The sequence below is a fragment of the Canis aureus genome, chromosome 15 (genome assembly GCF_053574225.1).
Source record: "Canis aureus isolate CA01 chromosome 15, VMU_Caureus_v.1.0, whole genome shotgun sequence".
In the NCBI taxonomy this organism is placed as follows: Eukaryota; Metazoa; Chordata; class Mammalia; order Carnivora; family Canidae; genus Canis; species Canis aureus.
The window spans coordinates 59,547,281-59,566,878 of NC_135625.1; the positions used below are offsets into that span (position 1 = coordinate 59,547,281).

Here is a 19,598-nt window from a genome sequence, read left to right on the forward strand (position 1 = left end):
AAAGCTCCAGTTAGACTAACAGCTGATTTTGCGAAAGCAGCAATGGAAACCAGGGGACAGTGGAATGTTCTAGGAGAAAATAACCACAACACAAGATGCTATCCTATAGCCAGTGAAAATATCTTCTGAGATTGAGAGCAAAGTAAAGATATACTCAGGCAAACAAAAATAGTTTTCCAACAGACCTCCATCTAAGAAAATGTGAAAAGACAAAGTAGTAAAATGCGAGTGAATCTAATGCAACATTCCTAGTATAAAGTAACAGTACCTCATGAAGTTTAAAAACAAGAGAGGAAATTAATGGAATAAGGCATATGAAAGCCCTTCTACCAGCTGATGAGAAGACAAAGACACTGATCAACTCATACCTAAAAACACGTTATAATTTCTAGTATGACCTTTAAAATAAAAGGTAATATAATTTGTAACTTCCTTTCTTTTTTAAAAATTTTATTTATTTATTCAAGAGAGAGAGAGAGAGGCAGAGACACAAGCAGACTCCATGCAGGGAGCCTGACATGGGACTCGATCCTGGGTCTCCAAGATCATGCCCTGGGCTGAAGGTGGCACTAAACTGCTGAGCCACCTGGGCTGCCCTAGTTTGTAACTTCCAAACTAGTAGAAGGGGGAAAAAATGAAATGACTGAAAATATCTTCATAAAGTGGGAAGAAAAGAAAAAATAAGATCCAATCACATGAATAAAACATTGTTTTTGGAGGATACAAGGACAGTAAGGAACTAAAACCAGAAAGCTGATATACAAATGCCATTTCAAACTCTACATCAAATTCTCATATTAGAACTCTGGAACGTAAAAAAAAAAAAAAAAAAAAAAAGAACTCTGGAATGTGGGAATGTGGAGATCATATTTAGGGATCCTGTCATTTGTGTAAACAGAGAAGTTGTTTCTGAAAGTGACCCACGCTACAAGTCCCAGTTGGCCTCAGAGTCCCCAGTGGACTTGCTTGCTAGAGTTACATGGCTGCTGTCACATGGGTTATCAGAAGAGCCACAAACCTCACTACATTGACTCTGTGATTCTCAGGGTATGCAGTGGGGAGGATCCTGAATCAGTCATATCTTACTCTGAATTTGACCAAAATGATCACTTTCATTTCTGATGTGCGGTGTCTGTGGCCCTCCCTGAAGACTATGTTACAGTCATAATAAAAGACATCCAGTCTCAGAAAGGAGACAAACAGATTTTTCCACACTGTATCTAAGGTAGACTCCGGTTAGGGAAAGAATCAAAAATAACTTCCAGAAGTAGAAGTAGTCACAGTTAACTAAACTGTAAATCCAGAAGCAATATGCATAAGGGATAGATACATTTCACTAAAAAATAAGCAATTCTGTGGGTAACACACTTTATAAACAAAGCTGAGAACTAACAAACTAAGAGAAAAGGTTTGTGATTTGTTATAAGAAACTGAGTGCTCGGGGATCCCTGGGTGGCTCACAGCTTAGTGCCTGCCTTTGAGCCAGGGCGTAATCCTGGGGTCCCAGGATCGAGTCCCGCATTGAGCTCCCTTCGTGGAGCCTACTTCTCCCTCTGCCTGTGTCTCTGCTTCTCTCTCTCTCATGAATATATAAATAAATAAATCTTAAAAAAAAAAGAAAGAAACTGAGTGCTCATCTCCCTAGTAGATAAAAGGCTCTTAACATTTAAGAAAATAAAAAGGCTGACAGAAAATTGAACAAAAAGACAAACTGTCCAAGGAAAAAGAAAGGCAAAAGGCTGTTACAGTTAGAAAAAATATTAAACCTCACTTGTAAGAGAAAGCAAATTAAAATAGACTGAAACACCCTTTGCCACTCATGAGAATAGCAAAAGTCCAAGAGATCGATGATTCACCTGTTGGCAAGGCCGAGAGAAACAGGTACCTCAAGCATCCTGAGGCAAAGTGCATAATAGTTCAACCCCATTAAAAGGAACTTGCATTTACCTTCTAGAACTTTAACCTCCATGAATATGAAACAGCTCATACACCAGATCATCCACTGTGGCATTACCATTGTAACAACAAAAGATCTAAAACAATGCAAAGCATCCCTTCAAAGTGGACAAATTAAATAAACTAGGGTATGTACAGATGATGGAGAGCCATGAGACAGATTTCAGAAGATTTCAATGTACTAAAAGGGAATAATTATTTCTAAGTGGAAAAGAATAGTACAGATAAAATGCTACCTTTAGTGCAAGAAAAAGGAAATCAGAAAACACTTTTATATTTATGCGTTTGCTCATTTTTTCCAAAAGAAACATAATACAGATAAATCAGAAATATATGCAAATAACTATTCACTGTGGAAATGCTGGAGGCTAGAGGGAGGAGCATACTGACTACCAAGTATATCCTCTCCTTGGACTGATCATACCTTTTCCGTCTAGCTCCTATCAAATTCTTCTTTAAATGATCATGCTCTACAAATACAACCACTAATATCCATCTGTGAGACCCCAGAAGAACCAGCAGAGAAGCTATCAGTTTGCTGTGAAATGGCAATGAGCCTGATTTCTCTAGCTAACAGAAGCCATAGCTGGCTGTCAACATGGTCTGAAGTCCCAGCTTAGGCTGTGACACATCCAACTGTAACTGGTGCTGTGGTACCTCTTGCCATGCAGGCCATTCTCCCCCAGTAGAATGTGGGGGACCTCTGGGAGGGCCATGCAGATGGAGAAAAGGACCCTTCCTCCACTCCAATCTCGGCACATCGGCATCCAGCCTAAAACTACTGGTTCAGAAGGGGTCTGATCAGAGCAAAGCTCATAAATATGCCCCATCAGCTGCAGGAGGGCCCTCTCCTGCTCTTAAAAAAAAAGGCTTACAAGGCCAGGCGCTCCCCTAGCGGCTTTTGGCAGCCACAGGGAATCCACCTTGAGGATGAAGCTGGCCGCTTGACACCTGCAGAATCTATATTTGGGTTTGTGGCATACCGTGATATTCAAGTACTGAAATACATGGTTTTTACTGGTATAATTCCATTATTTTCCTATCACTTCAACATTTTCAAAGACTCAAGTCTATGATTCAACTATTCAACTGAAAATACAAACTGCTGAGCCAGCTTCAGCCTCGACTGGCTTGCAGATCACAATAAGCAGCCTTATAATTGTGTATCTCAAGCCTTCTAGCTACGAAGATAATGCTCTGGCCCCAAGCCTTTCCCAACTCATGGAATATAGAGGACTAACAGCTACAGGTGACTGTAGTCAAACAGCTACAGGTGACTCGGCATCAGAACTGGCATTCAAAAAAAAAAAAAAGAACTGGCATTCATACATGACACAAGTGGAGAGCAAAGAGTAACGTGCTTTGTTAGAAGTCAAGATCGCAGCTCACTACCAATAACAAAACCCAAAGAGTTACTGAAAATATCCCTTCCATGTTATTAAACAAAAGATATAATCACTTGAAGACGGAAACAGAGAGAAAATATGAGGAGTGAGATTATTATTTCCTAACCATTCTCTAAATTAGTCTAAAGTCAGGAAGAACTTTTTTGGTTTCTGGAAAAGTCTACACAAGAATACCTTTATGACTCTGTAACATCACTGGCACACTTAACAGCTAAAATATCTAATTATATGGAGCATGCATGGGTGGCTCAGTCAGCTAAGAGTCCCACTCTTGATTTCGGATCAGGTTATGATCTCAGGGTGGTAGGATGGAGCCCCACATCAGACTCTGTGCTGAGCATGGAGTCTACTTGAGATTCTCTCCCTCTGCCTCTCCCCCCACCACATGCACATTCTCTCTCAAAATAAATCATTCTTTTTTTAAAATCTAATTATGCAATTTTTTTTCAGCATCTTTGTTTTTTTTTTACCCTTTATTTTATGTTGCATTTAGTTTGGCACTTTAATGCTTTATTAATTAAAACCTGCATTGTATTTATCATCTTATAATCCGTACTAATACTTCTGTCTCTGAAATGTGCTAAGTGTACCCTGATGTTCCAGGTTCATGAATTCTCAGACCTTTTCTGAAACACCGATATTAGCATCAGCACTATGGTATTCAGTGAAGGAAAGTCTGAAAGTACCTGGTGCGGGGCTGGGCACTTGGAGACAGAGCACTGGTACACTCAGACACAAGCCAACAAACCCTCTTACTGCATTAGCCAGTCTGAGGAGGTTTTCTGTACCTGCAGCAGAGCACACCCCATCTAATACACATGCCACTTACCAGGCTTGCTTCACCTTCACCTCCTGAGGAGACACATACTTGGGTCTCCGGCAAACCTTTCTGACCGTACCATAGACCAGGTTTTTCTGAACGAACACTGGAGAAACAAACAAACAAACAAACAACAAAAACACCAAATGTATATACACACATGGGATAGCACTGTTTCATAAACACAAACTAAATGGTTGGAAAATGTGTAAAGCCTATATTCAGTCTGTTAAAAAAAATAAAGCAATTTTCACATTTCAAATATTCACAAAGAAAATAGGTATCCTTAGGAGACTGAATTTAATGAACCCATGAATGATGAGTAATTGACATATCAATTATACATGAGTACCTTTAAATTGTTCCTTCCAATCTTGTTTAAACTATTATTTTGCTTAGCAATTTTTCCCAACTTGGATATGAAAAAGCTTCAGCTCAGCCTGAGACCAAATTACATCTTGAGTCAGTAGGATTTAGAGTTAATATAATTTTACTCTTATGACTTTTTGAAATTTGACTAAACTGACTCCGTGGCATTATTTCTCAATCCTTTTAAACCTGTACCATCTTTAATAAACAAAATTCTTGGGGCAACCTGGGTGGCTCAGCGGTTTAGCACTGCCTTCGGCCCAGGTTGTGATCCTGGAGACCCAGGATCGAGTCCCACATCAGGCTCCCTGTATGGAGCCTGCTTCTCCTTCTGCCTGTGTCTCTGCCTCTCTCTCTTTCACTCTGAGTCTCTCATGAATAAATAAAATCTTTAAAAAAAATTCTTGCCCCATGCCCACCCCCCAAGATCCTCATGTTCATCCTTAAGGTGGAGGGGACACTGACCCTCGAGTTGAAAAATCACAAATTCCTGTGAGCGAGATTATGTGTCCCTAGTCACCAGGAAAACCCTATCTTTCTGTACGGAGAGTAAAAACCAGTTTCTTTCATTTATAAAACATTTTAATATTAATTTGTATATGTCTGTAACTTATGCTACTGCATTTCAGCTCACACTGTGTGATCATCTAGGTGTGTGTCCCTCATGCTGTAGCCCAGATGGTCATCAAGATCGGGACTCCCAGAGGTCCCCCCACATTCTGATTAGGAGCCCACACACCAGACATACATGGCTACAAAGCCCTACTGTGGTCCACCACTCAACTCCCATCAATAATTAGTATACTTACAAGGGGTTTTTACTGGCCTCTTGAGTGACATCATGATGAACTTAAATGGGCTTTCACTGGTAAAACTTCAGGATATGCAAATTGGCTAAATAAATGTAAGACCCACTCCCTAGCCTTCTGTGGGCAGGAAAAAGTGAGACCTTTTCCTTAATTTACCCTTACCAGAGACACATTAGGCTAAGTCCCTAAACAACCTTGACCTTGGGGATTCCGCCCATCTGATGCCAGCTAACAGATGTCAGAGTTCTGCCTCTGGAATCTTGGCATTGGCAGTGGCTTTGAGCAATGCTTGTGACAAAGGTCTCTCAAATGATAGCGCCAAGTCTTCCTCAATCCTACAGAACCAACCATTTCACCTGTTGTGTTTCTTAACTGTACTTGTTTCCTAATATTTGGTTCATAAATGTGTCTGGCAAATTTGCTGTGTCTGCTTGGATTTGCTTTCACTACACCTCACACAGTGAGACAGGAAGCTAACTCACCTCAAACTACTTCTGTGACTGCTATTATCCACTACCAACAAAAAGAACTGTGCCTATCCACGTGGTCCCGGGTCAGTGTGGGGTGAACACACTTTTTCTTGCAGTTTGCAGAAAACGGCACGCACGTTGCTCTCTCCCACTCTTATTCTGTTTCTCTGTTATGTCCCCTGAGGATGGGGCCTAGAGGTTGAGAATGATAAAGCTTGCGTCTGACAATTCTGGTTTTGATATTTTCCAGATACTTAAAAGAAGTATTTCAAACAGTTGCCAACAGCAGTCAGATTGGTGCTAGGTGTATAGACTTGACCCTCACGTCACTTGCTGTCCCCTTGCATGCACTTGTACCTATCACACTGTGGACTACAAACCACCTGACCTACGGCTAGTGTTCCTGAGCAGATGCTAAAGGTAGGTAGGCAGGTCTCACTGCAGAGCAGAAGAAACTTTTAAGTACTCTGTAAGGGCACATTGAGGCGGCAGAGATTCCACCTTCAGCAAGATGATCAGCACTCCAAAACCATAGCAGGCAGGTAAAGTGGTTTTAGGATAATTCACCACATACAGTTTTCTGCCCTCCACATAGAAGAAGGTCCCAAAAAATAGAGAAAATAGTAAACCATATTTACTATTACTAAGGAATGCCCAGTGAATTCCCTCAAAAGGTTCTGAACATTCAGAAGGATTCAGAGTTAAAGAGAGCTAGACTGATATATCCATGAGGAAATGGCTTAAGAGAAGCCACAGAAAAAACTAAAACTTAAAAAAAAAATCCTCCCAAATCAGTCTCTTAGATGAACTGAACCCAAAGGTTATGGGGCCTGTTTCTGTCTGCAAAGGCAACCAGGACAAGTCACTTAAAGTCCAGTATCAGGACACCACAAGCACAGGTAATCTGCTTCTAGCAACTTTTAATGAAAGTGTGTGTCTAGCACGCATTCAATCTGTAGCCCACCTAAGCCACAGGTGCTGACTGAGAAGTTGATGTGGAGCCACCATGCTGGGGGGATGAGGCGGGGTGCACAGAACAGTTATGACACTGGTCAGGGACTGAGGTTAACCTAGGACCACAGGGACTCATCGATGGCCCACAGGACCACCACCACCGCACACATGCAGACCCCACCTGTTCCCCCAACCCTCCTCAGGCTCCTGTCTCCTCACCAACCCCCTCCCTGGGCAGTTTCTCTTTTATCCCACTGAGCTGGCATCATCTGTTTAGTTTGTCTCCCTTTCCAGGTGAGCAGCTCTTCAGGAGCAGGGATCATCCTGTCCTTTTCCATCCTGGCCCTCAATGTGTACATGGAGCTTCTACAGGGTGAAGGCAGAAAAGACAGAGCCAAGAGATGGCCAAGTCCTGCTCGGTGAGGGCAGTGTGTCAGGAAGTACCTTTGAAGTCTAACTCGTATTTGTGCTTTCCAGCCTGGAACTTCAGAATGGCTGCCTGGGCGTCAGAGCCTGGTGCACAGTACGCCAGGTAGGCCTTCTCCAAATCACTGCTGTTGACGGCAGTCACAGGGTGCTCCATGCCCTGTGAGGGAAAAGCCAGATACTTCGTGAAGGCAGGAACCTACAACGATGAAGAAAGCTGCCAGGTGCGATCCACACCACACTGCAGACATGCCCATGGTGGATATCCATGTTTGGGGGGAGGCTGGGGAGTGAGTGAGAAGAGCCAGGGAGCAGGGGTGTGGCAGGAGAGGGAGGCATGAAATAGAAGCCAACACGAATGTCTCCTAAAAGCTGCCCAGGAAAATAGTAAATGCAGGTCCGGCTAGCCAGATGGTAGCAAAAGAAGAGAGAGCATTCAAATTATTCATAATGGATGACACAATCATTCGAATGAAGGTAAATGCCAACACTGAATTCTCCAATCCGCATGGAGGGATGGCCTGACACAGCTGCCTCTTCCCTATCCATTCTTGTACCCACCATCCTTCAGAGCTTAGGCCTCCTCTGTGTCCTTTTCCTGGGCCCGTGGAGAGCTCTTCTATTTCTGAATTGCCCATTTTGATCCCACACCTTCTCTCCAATTACCTATAGAACATCTAAGATTTCAGGACGGACTGAGTTTGAATTCTGGCTCCTCTACAACCATGGTAAGTTATTTTAACCTCTCTGAACCTCAAGATCTCAACAGAATGGTAATAGGAACAGTAACAAACTTACATCATACCCCTATCATGATATAAGAGTACATAGCACTGTGCCTAGAACAAAAAGCAAAGATGCCACAGAAATACCAGGCGGGTATCTAGATAGACCAGTCTGAACTTCGAAGAGGAATCTAGTCTGGAAACAGAGACTTAAAGATCACTTAAGGTGGCTGCTAACATCAGAAGAATGGGGGCATGGGCTGGACCCTGGGACACCCCAACATTCATGAAGGAAAGTAGAAAGCATCAGCCCATGAAGGAGATGGAGGAGGAGCAAGACAGCCAGGTGAGAAGGGAGTGCACAAAGGCTGGAAATGCCACAAGATTTGACACCTGGGCCCTTGACCCTTCACCAGCGTATACAGCACAGTGGGGGCTATGCCCGGCAGGATCCCACCTCCTGCAGGCACTCTATGAGAAGTGACTAGATAAACAAGTAACAATGATGGCAGATTGGCAGATTTGGGTCTGGCTAGTGGAGGAATACACAGGGGTCTTACCTTTCAAGTAGAGATGGATGTGTTGTTCAGGTACAAAAGTGTGAGGGCAGTTGTAGAGGTTTTAGATCAAGGCAAAGAAGATCACAGGAAAGGGAAAAAAAATGCAAAAGGCCAATCGACATAAGAAGCCTGTTGTGGATGGTTCAAAGAGGATACAGGTCAGGGTTAAGGTATCCTGGAGCCCAATACCTCAGGGATGTCAAGTTTAACACAGGAAAATTCAGTGGCTGAGAACAGTAATACCTTAGGTTACAGACTGAGCTGTGCCACCCCCTTTGCCTAAAAAGATAAGTTGAGATCTTGATCCTAGTACCTCAAAACTTGACCTTATTTAGGAAAAGGGTCACTGCAAATGTAATTAGTTAAGATGTGATCATACCAGAGTAGGATGGACCCCTCATCCACAAAACCCATGTCCTTATGAGAGAACAGCCACGTGAAGGCAGACACAGGGAGAAGGCCAGGTGATGACAAGGCAGAGACTAGACTGAAGCACCTACACGCCAGCGAGGCCACCAGAAGCTAGGATGAGGCAAGTAGGATTCCTAACAGATTTCAAAGGGAATGTGGCCTTGCTGACACCTTGACTTCGATTTGCATCCAATTGTAAGGCAATAAATCACTGTTGTTTCAAGCCACCTAGTTTGTGGTACTTTGTTATGGCAGCCTTAGGAAATTAATATAGGGCAGAGGCAATCTGGACCTAAAACTGGGCTGTACATTCTGAGCTCAGACAGGAAAGAATCTAGCTTCCCTGAATCAAAAGAACATGGTCCTAAACTGGCAATTAGCAGAAAACTAAGAGATAAATCCAAATATGGGGTGACACCAGAAGTGTGTGGGAAAAGAAGAGATAGAATGGACAGGCCACCCTAGGAGAAGATCCAGTCGATGGTACCAAATGAGACCACACATGTGCACCTGCACTCCACCATCAAGTGGTGCATCAATGATACCCAAATACAGGTCATTCCCAGAGATTTTCACTCTTCTAAATGAGGTTATACACTCTGACTATACTGCAAGTAGTAGCAGCCTAGACCAGAAAAAGGAAAAGCCCTAAGTGTGGGTGTTTGGGGGAGAAAGGACCCCACCTTCTAAAACTGTGACAATCCAGTTTTGCAAAGTCACCTAGGGAAGCATACTTTTGCATAAGTTGACTATAGGGTCTATAAGTGTCATCCCACTCATCTCCCCAAGAAGTGGGACAAATCAGAAAACAAAACATGAGAGGTCATCACATTTGCTAAGTGCTTCTCGCCTGCCATGGGTTCCTTCATGATGTCACCAGGTAAGCCCCATTCACAGAGCATAATCAGCCCCACATTCACTCCTGCTCAATACCAGGCATGGCCTCTCCTCTCCTGCTTCTGATCAAACCAAGAGCAACGCCAGGGAGTCTCCTTGAACAAATCCACATGGCAAGGAAAGTGGAAGAAGCCCTAGGATGCTCAAGAGGGGGAGATGGGTGGGAAAGAAGACAGACAGAACAGCTAATGAGAAAAGGCTAGCCATGGAGGACACGGAGGGGAAGCAGATGAGAGCGGAAGTGAGGCCCCTGCTGAGAATGACCACGTCCAATCAACCAGAGGGCAGCTATTACTCTGTTCTTCAGCCAGCCAGTCTATGCCCTGAGGACCTGCTAGGCGCAGGCACTGTCCTCCATACAGGGGCACATCGGTGACACAAGAGACAAAACTCTCTGCTCTCATGCAGCTCTAATTACAGTGTTCCCAGAGAAAAAGAAATTCCAGGTGCAGATAAGAGTAAGAAACCAGGGATCCCCAGGTGGCGCAGCGGTTTGGCGCCTGCCTTTGGCCCGGGGCGTGATCCTGGAGACCTGGGATCGAATCCCATATCGGGCTCCCAGTGCATGGAGCCTGCTTCTCCCTCTGCCTGTGTCTCTGCCTCTCTGTCTCTCTCTGTGTGACTATCATGAATAAATAAATAAAATATTTAAAAAAAAAAAAAGAGTAAGAAATCAAAGCTTTAATATAGCCTCTTACAATGTCTATCAGACCACATATCCCAGTTTTCAATTGGGAAAGCTGTCCCTATAGACATGGTGACCTCCCGATACCTCTACAGATCAAGGGGCTCCCTTTAATCTGATCCAGCGTCATCAAATTATTGACAGCAGCAGTTATTAGATTCAGATTCCAAATCAATACCTGAAATAAATCCATTTTCTTACACTGGCCCATGTTCTGTGGACTTGCTGCTACACAGAAGGCAGAAAAGCCAGCTTCAGAAAGTCTTAAAGTTTATTATGCAGCTACACAAACTCTCCTGCACACACAGGCACTTGGTCTGGAGTTACCTATTCAACAGTAAGAGAAGCATCTTTCTACTCCATTTAATAAAACCAATGAAGAAATGTCATCTCACTGTAATGTATAGTAATTTAGTTCTCATGGAGCCAGCAAGATACCTAATCATTCAAAGACACAACCTCATACAAAGAAACAAGTTAATAGTTAGTAGTTAGTTTTGCCCTAATTTCCCTAAAGCAAATGAGTCACAGTGGGACCTGGGGATCTTTGGCTCTATCAAGGACTCTCCAGAACAACCCTTGTGCTCATGTCTGGAATGGCTCCTCCATCATGGACCCTTAGTAGAAAACATTTGCCCTCTTTCTGTGACACTTACTTGTTTTCCATATTCCTGCCAAGAGCCAAACTCGTCGGTCCAGTACCAAACCCAGTCAGTGGTGAGGATGAAGTGTGGAGGTTTAGTAACTGAGGAGGCTGTGGAGAGGCGGCGGGCTGGGGCAGCGCCGAACATCATGGAGTCAAAGTCTAGACAATCAAAGTGAAAGTTGCTGGCTGACTCAGCACACAGGATCCTGCAGAAGAACATGAGAGGTAAACTGAAATCTCCACCTGCCAAGTCAATACTCAGGTTCCACCTGTAGTCTTGTAGATGCTCAGCTGGAGGATGTGAATATAAATGTGACACTCCTTAAGAAAAAAAAAAAAAAAAAGCTTCCAAGTGGGAGGAGGAGAGGACAAGCTGGTTCTTACTAAAACAAGAAAACTATTAATAAAATTAATAAACCTCTGTAAGATGAATCAAGAAAAAAAGGAGAATATTAGAAATACAGAAGGTGGGACCCCTGGTTGACTCGGTGGTTGAGCGTCTGCCTTCAGCTCAGGGTGTGATCCTAGAGTTCCAGGATCGAGCCCCACACTGGATTCCCCATTAAGCAGGGAGTCTGCTTCTCCCTCTCCTTCTGCCCCTCCCCCTGCTTGTGCTAATAAATAAAATCTTTAAAAAAAAAAAAGGCCAAATATTCCAAACATTCACTCATGCTTAAAGTGAAACACTTAATAATTACTCCTAAAATCAAGGGGAAAAGGAAAAAAAGATAATATTCCAGCTATCACTACTTCTATTCAGCATGGCATGGGAGGTCCTAGTCACGGTAACAAGAAGTAAAATGAATAAAAACAAACAAGAATAAAAAAAATTAAAATGCTACTCACAGATATTAATTTCTAGATAAGTAGAATATATAGATAACTATACAGGAAATTCAAATGAATTATCAGTAGAGTCTTCTGAGTTAAGATATTTTAGCAAAGTTGCAGAATACAACTGTTGACAAAAGTCAACTGCGTTTCTATGTATCAGCAGAGAGAAAACAAATTTCTTTTACTGGGGGTATAAACATGACAACTATAGTTAACAATGTTTTATAGCATATTTAAACTTTGCTAAGAGAATAAATTCTCAAAGGTCTCATCATAGAAGAAAAAAATGTTTTTTTTAACTGTATGAAGTGAGAGAGGTTAGCTAAATTTACTGTGCTAGTCATTTTGCAATGTATACGTAGTCAAGTCACTATGCGGCACACCTTAAACTTCTACAGTATTGTGTGTCAATTATATCTAAATATAAGTGGGGGGAAAAAGGATTTCTCTAGCAAAAGACATCAAGATCTTAATGGAGAAATTACAGAACTACTAAAAGATATTTTTAAAAATTTAAATAAATTAGATGCTATTATGTATATGAAGACACAGTCTGAGCATCACTATGATGTCAGTTCTCCCAGGACTGACAAGAGTCCATTCAATTCTAATTTCAAAAATCACAATGGAGATAAGCCAGTGAGATATAAAAATTTCTAAAGAGGAACAAACTACCAAGGGCTCAGGCAGTTCAAAGACAGACAAAATAGGGGTATGCCTCACCAGAGGCCAACACTTACAATAAAGCTCCACCAGGTGACAGTGTGGCAGTGACAGACAAACCAATGAAAGAGAAGAGGCCAGGAACACACTTGGATGTGTTTGCTAACTCAGCACATGTCTCGAGTGGCACTAGAAGTAGGTGGAGGAGGGATGGCCTACTTAAACAAGCGATATTTGGCACAAATCAAAATAAGTCTCAAAATAAGACTCAAATAAGTCAAATAAGTCTCAAAATAAGCTATAAAAGGTGGCAACATTTTGCCAAATTTGGCTCCATTTTGATGGATTTAAAAATAATCACTTGTAACGAGTGGTGGGGACAGCCACACAACAATGTAAAATGTGCTTAATGCCACAGAAATGTACCCTTAAAAATGGGTAAGATGGCAAATTTTATGTTATGTATGCATTACCACAATTTAAAATTTTTTTAAATAAACATTTTTTTAAATAAACATGTATTTAAAAAGTAGTTTTGGTAAAACTGGTTAATTCATCTGCATAAGAATGAAACGGGACCCATACTTCACGTGACCTGCAGTGAAAGATGAAACACAGTGCTTAAAACGTTAAGACTTTTTAAAGAAAATTCAGAAAAATTTCCCAACAGTCTTGGGATAAGAAAGGCTTTCTGAGGACTCAAAAATTATAAAACCATAAAGGGAAAGATGGATAAATACTTCTCTATATTAAAATATACCATAAGTTGGCAGGAAGAGTTTATTTTCAATGCACATTTAATATCCAGAAATTTAAAGAATTCCTAAAACTAGAGATGCCTGGGTGGCTCAGCGGTTGACCGTCTGCCTTTGGCTCAGGGTGTGATCCTGGGATCTGGGGATGGAGTCCCGCATCAGGCTCCCTGCAAGAAGCCCGCTTCTCCCTCTGCCTATGTCTCTGCTTCTCTCTCTCTGTGTCTCTCATGAATAAATAAAATCTTTAAAAAAAAAATTCCCATAACTAAACACCCAACCTTTACCTCAAAAGAACAATCAAACTATAAGGACAGACATTTTAAAGGAAGCACAAATGGCCCATAAACATGTGAGGAGACATCTTACCTCATTAGGACCCAAAGATATGCATGTAGAGCTACCACTTTACATCCCCAGGCTGGGAAAAGTTCAGACGGCAAATAAGACCAACATTAGGGAGATTGTCACCACAGACTGTGAATGGTGGTGGAAAGCAGGCAACCATCATTTTGGAAAACAATTGAGCATTACCTGGCAGAGCTGAGGATGGCCCCAGCCTATCTTCTGGCAGTCTCATCCCTGAACACCTGGCCTAGAGAAGCCCACACACATGTGCCAGGATATCAGCACAACTTGACAGAGTCCTGAGAACAGTGTGCTGAGCAGAAGGCACTAGATGTGGTGGTAGAGAGTATATGGCTCCATTTAGATGGGGTTCAACAAGCGAGATTAATCTGTGGTGACAGATGTCAGACCAATGGTAGCCCATGGAGTGGGCACTGATGGGAAGGGGACAGGAGGGGACTTTCTGGGGTGATGAAGATGATCTCTATTTGGATAAGAACGTCCACTACGTGAGTGCATGCATTTGTCAAGACTCAGTGAACTATACAATTACTATCTGTGCACTTCCCTGTGTGTAAATTCTGCCTCAGAAAAAGAGAGATAGGGGAATATGTGAGCCAATTCATCTTCCAAAGGGGAACAATTTGTTTCACATACTTTAGCAGTAGCGATTTGTGCAAAATTGCACTCTAAGCACAAATTTATTTTTTCCACTTAAAAAAGTAGGCTTAAATTTTCTTCTTGGCAACATATTTTAGCAAGTTCAATCCATAATATGAGAAGTATTTGAAACTAAGGCTTCCCAGGACTTGCCAATTTACTCTAATATGACTAAGTGAAAATAGTGGGACACACTTAGAAAAATTGAAAAGTTAAAGGCCGAACAATAAACAGAAGGTCAACTCAGGACTTCTCATGTAAAAGCTAAAATTTCACAAATGACTGCCTCTCGCTTTTCTGCAGTAATCAATGTAGATATATGTACATGATCAATGCCAGCAGCAAATAACTCAAAACTTACATGGTACCACCATTGCCTTTCCCCATAGCTCCTCCCTAAAGGAGAGAAAGGTGGGAAAATAGAGGCATCAAACCAGAGTATCAACACTCACTTCCAATCTCCAGCCTAGAGCTTTCACCTCCAGACCAGGCTGTTTACTGGCGTGCGTGTGTGTGTGTGTGTGTGTGTGTGTGATCAAACCTCAACTCTGTTGTGTCCAAACTCCCCACACTACACACAAAAGCCCTGACACACAGCAGACACAAGTGATATATTTCATACCTGTCTTTTCTGGGATCACTATATGCCTCTTCAATAAGCTCCATTTTATCCAAATCCTTCCACTTGCCTCTGTCCAAGAACTGCCATCGATATGGTAAATGGAAATGAACTTTATTGCACTTATCTAAAATAAGAATATAAGGAAATAAGACACCTTACATAGCATGACCTAGTTCTGTGGTTCTCAATGAGTGTGGTGCTGCCCACTGACGTGGGAACACTCTAGAGATCTGTGGAGAAGTCATTTTTAGGGCAATCATCTTGAACATGTAAATATTGAAATACCATGTGTCTTATTATACACACTTTTATATCTCCCCTTTAACAGGACATTACATCAATTTTTAAAAACATATATTGGTAGGTTACATTATGTGTGAGTTTCATCTCATGAGTACAAAAGCTGATCGTGTAAAGGCCAATCAGGAGGCAGTCATCCGACTGCCTCCTGATTATTGCTGGGCATGCAGCATGTGGACAAGTGGTGGTCATACCAAAAACAGAGGCAGATTCATCTCTACTAGAAACCCATACAAACCCTGACACATCTGACCACAGGTAAGTCAGGAGCATAGTTCTAGCCCATTTTTATCTTCTGGCTAACATACTCACCACCTCAGCACAACCCCACATCCCTAGAGGTGTTTATACACACTGCCCTGCCCCTGCCAAAATACACAGAATGGCCCCACCCTCCAGTTCCCTGTCAGTTGCTCCCCCTACATCTTCCTTGTGCTCCTTAGCACCTCTGTCACTCCTCACACATCCTGCCAGCCTTGCCTTGGCTCATGCCAGCCCCTCACTTTTCTCTCTACCTCTCAGTATCTTATACGAGGTTCTGGTACAAACTCCAGAGAGGAAAGGCAGACTGGAAAAAAAAGCAAGAGGAAGCTCTCTGCACCCTGAAATAGACCCACTTTTAAGGTATATGCTATTAGGTAAAAAGACAGACAACAAGGTGCAGAATGCCTCTATTTGTGGAAAAGAAGAAAGAAGAAAGAAGAAGAAAGAAGAAAGAAGAAAGAAGAAAGAAAGAAGAAGAAAAAAAGAAGAAGAAGAAAATTAGAGCTACTCTGACTGAGCACATATATACACACATATTATTCCTTGAAGAGAGGAAGTGGGTCACCAGGGACAAAGTTATGAGGAAATATTTCTGTTGTTTTCTATGTCTTTTGAATTTTGAACCACAAGAATACCCAAAAAAATAAATGTCTACGTAAGTGAAAAAAGATACAAAATAGTGTGCATAGTGCACCTATGTAAGAAGGAAACCCACCAGAAATATATACTTGTATATATACATGAAATATATACATGTATAACATCTTCATGGAAGGACAATCAAGGAACTAGTAACAATGATTGTTTCTGGGGGTGGGGGAAGATGGGTGCTAGAAAAAAGAGGTATGAGGGAGACATTTCTTACTGGTTGTCCTTTGTGCTTCTTTAATTCATCTTTCAAAACAATGACAATGAAGTGGCTAATTTGACACTTGAAAAAATTAAAATTTTCTGAGGTTGTATGTAGGGGCATCTGGGTGGCTCAGTCGGTTAAGCATCTGACCCCTGATTTCAGCTCAGGTCATGATCTTGGGGTCATGGGATTGAGCCCAGTGGGGTTCCACAGAGAGCTGGCTTGAAAGATTCTCTCCCTTTGGCCCTCCCCTGACCTTGCATGCATGCATGCATGCATGCATAAATAAATAGTAATAAAATTATATGCAGCCTTTCAGGCACATCTCAATGCCATTTCTTTTCCATAGATTCTACCTTGGACCATGGAGGAAGGTGGGCAGGTTGCCTGGGCTTGTCAAAGGCCAAGCCTGAGACTAGGCAGAGCAGACAAGAACACCCAGCCAAAGGATACAAAATCAATGCATAGAAATCAGTTGCAATTCTCTACACTAACAATGAGACTGAAGAAAGAGAAATTAAGGAAGCAATCCCATTTACAATTGTACTCAAAAGCATAAGATACCTAGGAATAAACCTAACCAAAGAGGTTAAAGGGTCTGTACTCAATAACTACATAACACTTATGGAAGAAATTGAGGAAGACACAAAGAGATGGAAAAACATTCCAAGTTCATGGATTGGAGGAATAAATACTGTTAAGTGTTTAATAATAAATGTTATTAAAATGTCTATGCTACCCAGAGCAATTTACATTTAATGCAATCCCTATCAAAATACCATGGACTTTCTTCACAGGGTTGGAACAAATAATCCTAAGATTTGTATGGAACCAGAAAAGACCGTGAATAGCCAGATGAATGTTGAAAAAGAAAAACAAAACTAGGGGCATCACAATGCCTGACTTCAAGCTGTATTACAAAGCTGGGATCATCCAGACAGTATGGTACTGGCACAATAACAGACACACAGATCAATGGAACAGAATAGAGAACCCAGAAATGGACCCTCAGCTCTATGGTCAACTCATTTTCGACAAAGCAGGAAAGACTATCCAACAGAAAAAAAGACAATCTCTTTAATAAATGGTGCTGGGAAAATTGGGCAGCCACATGCAGAAGAACAAAACCAGACCATTCTCTTACACCATACACAAAGATAAACTCAAAATGGTTCAAATATCTAAATGTGAGACAAGAATCCATCAAAATCCTAGAGAACACAGGCAACAACCCTTCTGAACTTGACCACAGCAACTTCTTGCAAGATACATCTATAAAGGCAAGGAAACAAATGCAATAAAGTACTGGGACTTCATCAAGATAAAAAGTTCTGCACAGCAAAGGAAACAGTCAACAAAACTACATAATGGGAAAAGATATTTGCAAATGACATATATGATAAAGGGTTAGTATCCAAGATCTATAAAGAACTTAACAAACTCAACACACCAGAAACAAATAATCCAGTCAAGAAATGGGCAGAAGACATGAACAGACATTTCTCCAAAGACGACCTACACATGGCCAAGCATATTAAAAAATGTTCCACATTACTTGCCATCAGGGAAATTAAGTCAAAACTACAATGAGATACCACCTCACACCAATGAAAATGGCTAAAATTAACAAGACACGAAACAAATGTTGGTGAGGGTATGGAGAAAGGGGAACCCTCTTGCACTGTTGGTGGGAATGCAAGCTGGTGCAGCCAATCTGGAAGATAGTGTGAAGGTTCCTCAAGAAGTTAAATTAGAGCTACCCTATTATCCAGCAATTGCACTACTGGGTATTTACCCCAAAGATACAGATGTAGTGAAACAACAGGACACCTGCACCCCACATGTTTATAGCAGCAATGTCCACGACAGCCAAACTATGGAAGGAGCCATAATGTCCTTCATCAGATGAATCAATAAAGAAGATGTGGCATACATATACAATGGAATATTACTCAGCTATCAGAAAGGATGAATACCTACAATTTACACTGACATGGACAGAACTGGAGGGTATTAGGCTGAGTGAAATAGGTGTATCAGAGAAAGACAATTATCATATGGTTTCACTCATATGCGGAATTTAAGAAACAGTGAAAGGGACCATAAGGGAAGCAAGGAAAGTGAGTGGCAAAAATTTAGAGAGAAAGGCATACCATGAGAGACTCCTGACTCTAGGAAACAAAGGGTTGCAGAAGGGGAGGTCAGTGGGGGAATAGGGTAACTGGATGATGGGCATTAAAGAGGCCACATGATGAAATGAGCACTGGGTGTTATACTATATGTTGGCAAATTGAATTTAAATAAAATAAAAAAAAAAGAACACTCAGCCAAGATGATTCAGGGAATAAGAGAGACTCCAAACAACAACAACAACAAAAATCCCCAAGTTCACAAAGGCTGGGTTCAGCCACTCTTGGGACTGAACTTATCCAGAGTTAGAGCATGGATGGCTCACACCAAGCCACACCTCTTGGACTCTACCAGGGTATATAAAATAGAATGATAATGAAGCGTCCAACCTGGAAAGATAAGGCTACAGATATGGTCCAGAGGTCACAACCAGATTAGATTTCCTGTTCCCTCCCTGAAGGGCACTAAGGGAATGATCAGGATTAATGTCAGTGTTCAGTCACTGCACCTATAGACCCTAGCTCAGGTGAGTCCTGGACAGGCTGAAGAAAGACTCTCCCCTTAGAAGGCCCCCATCAGAGAAAGTATACCACCCATTGCCTTCCAGGCTAACACTTCCTTGGGAAGGACACAGGGGCCAAGGGAAGGCACTGTAGTCAAGAACTGGGGGCTCCAGTTTTTTTTTTGGGGGGGGGGGGCTCCAGTTCTTAATGTGAGCTCAATGTGGAGCCCATATCACTCACCAGCCAGAAGGCGCCCAATAAAAGAGGGTGCAATGCAGGCCACCAGAGCCATGGGTGGCTGGCGAGAGCAGAGTCCCAGATGATGAGGCCACTTCTCTGCCTTTCCTGATCCTCTTATCCCCTTTCTCAATTTCCTTTCCCTCCTTCCTAGAATCTAGGCTTTCTGGAAGGTGAGTTGCAAAAACCAAATTAATTTCAGAGACAAAAATACTACATCCACATCCCTTTCCTCCCCACATCACTTGAAATGACAGGCTGGAGAGAAGAACACATCTAAAAATGCTGAAAAAACAAT

The 19,598-nt window shown here is 42.0% G+C and overlaps 1 protein-coding gene across 1 annotated transcript in view; it reads right to left on the minus strand.

Annotated features, from left to right (window-relative positions):
• PARP12 (poly(ADP-ribose) polymerase family member 12) overlaps nucleotides 1-19,598 on the minus strand; it is a 38,890-nt gene that overhangs the window by 6,932 nt on the left and 12,360 nt on the right. The window contains exons 5-8 of the mRNA XM_077850138.1: nucleotides 15,014-15,137; nucleotides 11,145-11,340; nucleotides 7,229-7,370; nucleotides 4,192-4,288 (exon numbers count right to left, since the gene is read on the minus strand). Coding sequence (XP_077706264.1) covers nucleotides 4,192-4,288; nucleotides 7,229-7,370; nucleotides 11,145-11,340; nucleotides 15,014-15,137 — 559 coding nt within the window. The remainder of the gene's footprint in view (nucleotides 1-4,191; nucleotides 4,289-7,228; nucleotides 7,371-11,144; nucleotides 11,341-15,013; nucleotides 15,138-19,598) is intronic.